General features: G+C 45.7%; 1 protein-coding gene across 1 annotated transcript; it reads right to left on the bottom strand.

Annotated features, from left to right (window-relative positions):
• Window positions 1-222: 222 nt before the first annotated feature.
• On the bottom strand, window positions 223-2,936 carry LOC135973059 (uncharacterized). The gene is made up of 2 exons (XM_065554446.1): window positions 1,969-2,936; window positions 223-974 (listed from the first exon to the last, which is right to left on the bottom strand). Exons 1-2 carry the CDS (start codon window positions 2,543-2,545, stop codon window positions 499-501), a joined length of 1,053 nt encoding a protein of 350 aa, XP_065410518.1. The 5' UTR covers window positions 2,546-2,936; the 3' UTR covers window positions 223-498.
• Window positions 2,937-4,686: the final 1,750 nt, after the last annotated feature.

The raw sequence follows: 4,686 nt of genomic DNA, 5'->3' as shown, positions 1-4,686 counted from the left end.
AGGATTGACAGGCTCCGCTGCGGTGGGATGGTTGTTTCAACAGAGCCTGTCACCCCTCCTGATCGGGACTGTGTGTATGGGGGGTCTATGTGACTTTGTGGCAGGGGGAGGACGGTTACAGATCCCCTGCTGTGTGGCTCTGTGATCCTGCCTAAGGACCGGCGCTTAAGATCTGTAACTGCCCTCCCCCGCCACAAAGTCACAGAGCAAGCCACCCCCCCCAACATAACATGAAAACAACCTCCCAGACTAACCAGGGTAACTAGTCACTGCATCACTGCACTGTGTATGTGCCCTGCTGCTGTGCCTGCCCCCGACTATGTACCCTGCCAAAGGTGACTGTCCTGTCCAATTACCAACCCCCTTTCCCCTCCTCCTCCAAAAGAACATGATTGAAACAGTAGTTAACAGAAACGTATTTTTTATTATCAACTACACATGGCATTGGGAGGTGAAACTTGGACGGGGGCTTGTGTCAGGCAGGAAGGAAAGAACTTTTCAAATTTTGGGAAATGAGAGCCTTCTGCTATTAGAGCTCTCTGCAGGGGTGGAGTGAGAGTTAGCAGGGACTCTGCCGCCTCTCCTTCTTTGCACTTTGGGTGAGGTGGGTATGGGACTTGGTGGCGGGGGAGGGCGGTTAGAGATGGACTGCAGCGGGGCTCTGTCCTCCTGCCTCCGTTCCTGCAGAACATCCACAAGGCGCCGGAGCGTGTCCGTTTGCTCCCTCAGTAGTCCAAGCAGCGTTTGAGTCGCCTGCTGGTCTTCCTGCCGCCACCTCTCCTCCCGATCCATGTTGGCTTGGTGAATTTGGGTCAAGTTCTCCCGCCACTGGGTCTGCTGTGCTGCCTGGGCTTGGGAACAGGCCATAAGCTCAGAGAACATGTCCTCCCGTGTCCTCTTCTTCCTACGCCTAATCCGCGCTAGCCTCTGGGAGTGTGATTCCAGGCTAGGTTGTGAGACAGTCGCAGATGGGGCTGTGGAAATGGGAAAAAGGGAGAGAATTCCTCAGAAAGATAAATGTAGTTGTGAACAAAGAACATAGTCTTTCTCTGTGAACAAGACCATGCACAGCACCTTTCACATGCGCACTCAGCACAAGGTCGAATTCTCGGCCTTCGCATTCAGTGCCTGGGGTCTTGCACAGCACATTTGAGAAGCGGGGCAGGACAACGGAATTTCTGTTGCAGGCAGACATGGTAAGCCGTACACTTGTGGCAGTTTAAAACTTTTATATTACCACTGGCCTCATTTCACATTTAAAGCTATGTCAGTTCCTGCAGCCAGCAATCCGGCAAGCGGGAACTCTGCCCCTGTCCCACCCCCTCGCGGCTGTCCCTGGGAACGATCCCTTTCGGCTGCCCCTCTCCCGCCTCCACCGCGTGGCTACAAACCAGCGGTTACAGTTCTGTAAAGGAACGGGAAAGCAGTCCCAACACTAACATTCCCCTACCTAATTCAAAGCAGGTCACCATGGGCGACATCACCCTGATGAGGATCTCTGAGAGCGACAGAGAGAGAATGCTCCGGGAAAGCCTCCAAAGACCAGGGCCGTATGCCGCCCTGCTGTGCAGAGCAATGATTCCCGAGTACTTGATAGTCTCGTGGCGCGGCAACGTGTCGTACTTCGGAGGACCCAATAAGGCCGCTCTCCCCAGGAACCTCATGCAACGGCTTTCAAATTACCTCCAGGAGAGCTTCATCGAGATGTCCCAGGAGGATTACTGCTCTATCCCCGGACATATAGACCGCATTTTACTGTAGCTGCAGTAGCAGGGAATAAACAGTAGAGCGGCTTGTGCAGGACAATCACTGAAAACCGGACATTGCTAGATTTTTTTTCAAAACTTGCACTGCCCATGACTAAACCGTTAAGCGCCTAGGGCACACTAATCATGAACAACCCATTCTTTTAATTGTTAATATTCCTGTTTTGTTAAAAATAAATGTTTAGATGTTTACAACACTTACTGGCTGATCCTTCCCCAGATTCTGTGTCCGGGGTAACGGCTGGGGACGCTTCGTAGGGGATCTCTGTAAGGGTGATGAAGAGATCCTGGCTGTCGGGGAAATCAGCGTTGTGAGCGCTGCCGACTGCCTCGCCCTCCTCATCTCCTTCCTCATCTTCCCCGTCCCCTAACATGTCCGAGGAACCGGCCGTGGACACTATCCCATCCTCAGAGTCCATGTTCAGTGGTGGGGTAGTGGTGGCGGCCGCACCGAGGATGGAATGCAGTGCCTCGTAGAAACGGGATGTCTGGGGATGGGATCCGGAGCGTCCGTTTGCCTCTTTGGTCTTCTGGTAGCCTTGTCTCAGCTCCTTGATTTTCACGTGGCACTGCGTTGCATCCCGGCTGTATCCTCTCTCTGCCATGGCTTTAGAGATCTTCTCGTAGATCTTTGCATTCCTTCTTTTGGATCGCAGCTCGGAAAGCACGGACTCATCGCCCCACACAGCGATGAGATCCAAGACTTCCCGATCAGTACATGCTGGGGCCCTCTTTCTATTCACAGACTGCACGGCCATCACTGCTGGAGAGCTCTGCATCGTTGCCAGTGCTGCTGTGCTCGCCACGATGTCCAGACAGGAAATGAGATTCAAACTGGCCAGACAGGAAAAGGAATTCCAATTCAAATTTTCCCGGGGCTTTTCCTGTGTGGCTGGTCAGAGCATCCGAGCTCGCACTGCTGTCCAGAGCGTCAACAGACTGGTGCACTGTGGGATAGCTCCCGGAGCTATTAGCGTCGATTTCCATCCACACCTAGCCTAATTCAACATGGCCATGTCGAATTTAGCGCTACTCCCCTCGTCGGGGAGGAGTACAGAAGTCGAATTAAAGAGACCTCTATGTCGAACTAAATAGCATCGCAGTGTGGACGGGTGCAGGGTTAATTCGATGTAACGGCGCTAACTTCGACATAAACGCCTAGTGTAGACCAAGCCTAAATCCCTATTCATATATAGTTGTATTGTTTAGCCAAAACATGGATGACACCTTGGTTACGAATGGTGAATTCACTGGCATGATTTTAATTATCTATCATAACAAGACCTCAGCCCACACAATACCATTCCCTTTTACCATCTCCTTTTTAATTAGATTTGCTCAGATAGTCTTCACATTCTTTTTTCCGGTGTTCTTCTCTCCCTCACCACCTCCATGTCGTTTAGTCACATTTTACTTTTAATTATATCACGTATATGTATATTTTCTTACAATAGTGTGTTTGTTGTTTAATTATATCTATCCCCTGACTGATAACTGTGAAGAATGAGTATATTCTTTCTGAAAAAATGCAAAGACATAATGACTGATGAGATGGTGTCAGAAAAAAAACTGCATCATTCTGAACACTGTCTCTTTTCCCCCTCCTCCCACAAATGTAACAAACTGCATTTAATGAGAATCCAATACAAAAAGAAAGTCACATTAGAGTTAGAGATGCAGGGCTCAAACACAAGAACTTCTTAATTTTTAGTATCTTAATCATGCTAGCATTTTGGAATCAATTAATTGTTGTTGGGCTGATTCAATCAGCTGCACTGCTTCTAAAGCATCCCAAGGGTCAATCAAATCATCTCAGGGTATTAATAGCATAGCTGAAGCAATGTTTATTCTGTTATTGAATGAGACACTTGGCTTGAAAAACAAACGTCTGTTGTGGAGACATGTGGGACCACTGGCCAAACAGAAATGTGACAAAAAAGCTATAGGACAAATATATATATATATATATATATATATATATATACATTGTATTTAATATGTATATTTAATTTTTAAATATAGTTTAATATTTTTCCTAAGTAGACTCCAAAGATCTGATTCACAACTACACTCCACCATTTGTATGCCATCATAACTCTATTAAAACCACTCTGGGTATATGTGGATGAAATGGATATCCCCTAAATGGAAGAACTTGATGGCTAGATGACCTATAGCAAGGGCAAGCTTCAAAGGGAGCCATGGTGGACATCTAAATTAAAACAGACTTTAGATAGTTTAGCCTATGCTGGCCACATTGAATGTAAGTAAATTGCTGGTCTAGAAAGAAGACTAGAATGAACTTGTTCAATTTAGCAACTTATTTATATCTTACTTTGATACTCCCCGCTTTATACACCAATACTGTTGATATTTCCACATCGGGAGGGAGGTGTCATTTTTCCTGTAAACTAAGCTAAATGTAATTTTAGTAACTTTTGTACTTATGATGAATGTACTGTACTAAACTGTCTGGTGTCTGAGTGCCTCGCTACTCTATACTGCTTGTAATCAGAATTGCTAAGTTCTACCAGTTATGTCCAGCAAATGTTTCTCTCCAATGTAAAAATTAATTCCCATACACCTGATGGAGTATCATTTTCTACTAGTTTAAATGAATGTTCCCCCGAAAATGGTATGAATTCCAGAAATGGAAGAAGGGTTATGTAAAAGGGATAAAAAATGCATTGTTAAAATCCAATCATGGTGTAACATGTATCAAAAATGAACCAAATATTACTAGAAAGGAAGTTCAGCTTCTTACATTTCACATATAAATGAGTATATTTTAACAAGCAAACAATCAGTAACAAATAACAAAAATGTTGCTTGCAAAATAAAATAATCTTCAGGAAGTTGATTGCAAATCCCTTGATCAAAAGATAATGTCGGTAAAGCACTAGAGGCTATTAATAAAAAA

Source organism: Chrysemys picta, chromosome 8, assembly GCF_011386835.1.
Source record: "Chrysemys picta bellii isolate R12L10 chromosome 8, ASM1138683v2, whole genome shotgun sequence".
NCBI lineage: Eukaryota > Metazoa > Chordata > Testudines > Emydidae > Chrysemys > Chrysemys picta.
The sequence above is the reverse complement of the archived record's forward strand: the minus strand, read 5'-3'. Positions and strand labels throughout refer to the sequence as shown.

Bases quoted from the DNA above. Each gene is read 5' to 3' on its own strand.
- LOC135973059 (XM_065554446.1), bottom strand. From the start codon at position 2,545: ATGCAGAGCTCTCCAGCAGTGATGGCCGTGCAGTCTGTGAATAGAAAG. The intron at 975-1,968 runs GTAAGTGTTGTA...CCATTTCCACAG, and splicing joins ATCTGGGGAAGGATCAGCCA to CCCCATCTGCGACTGTCTCA.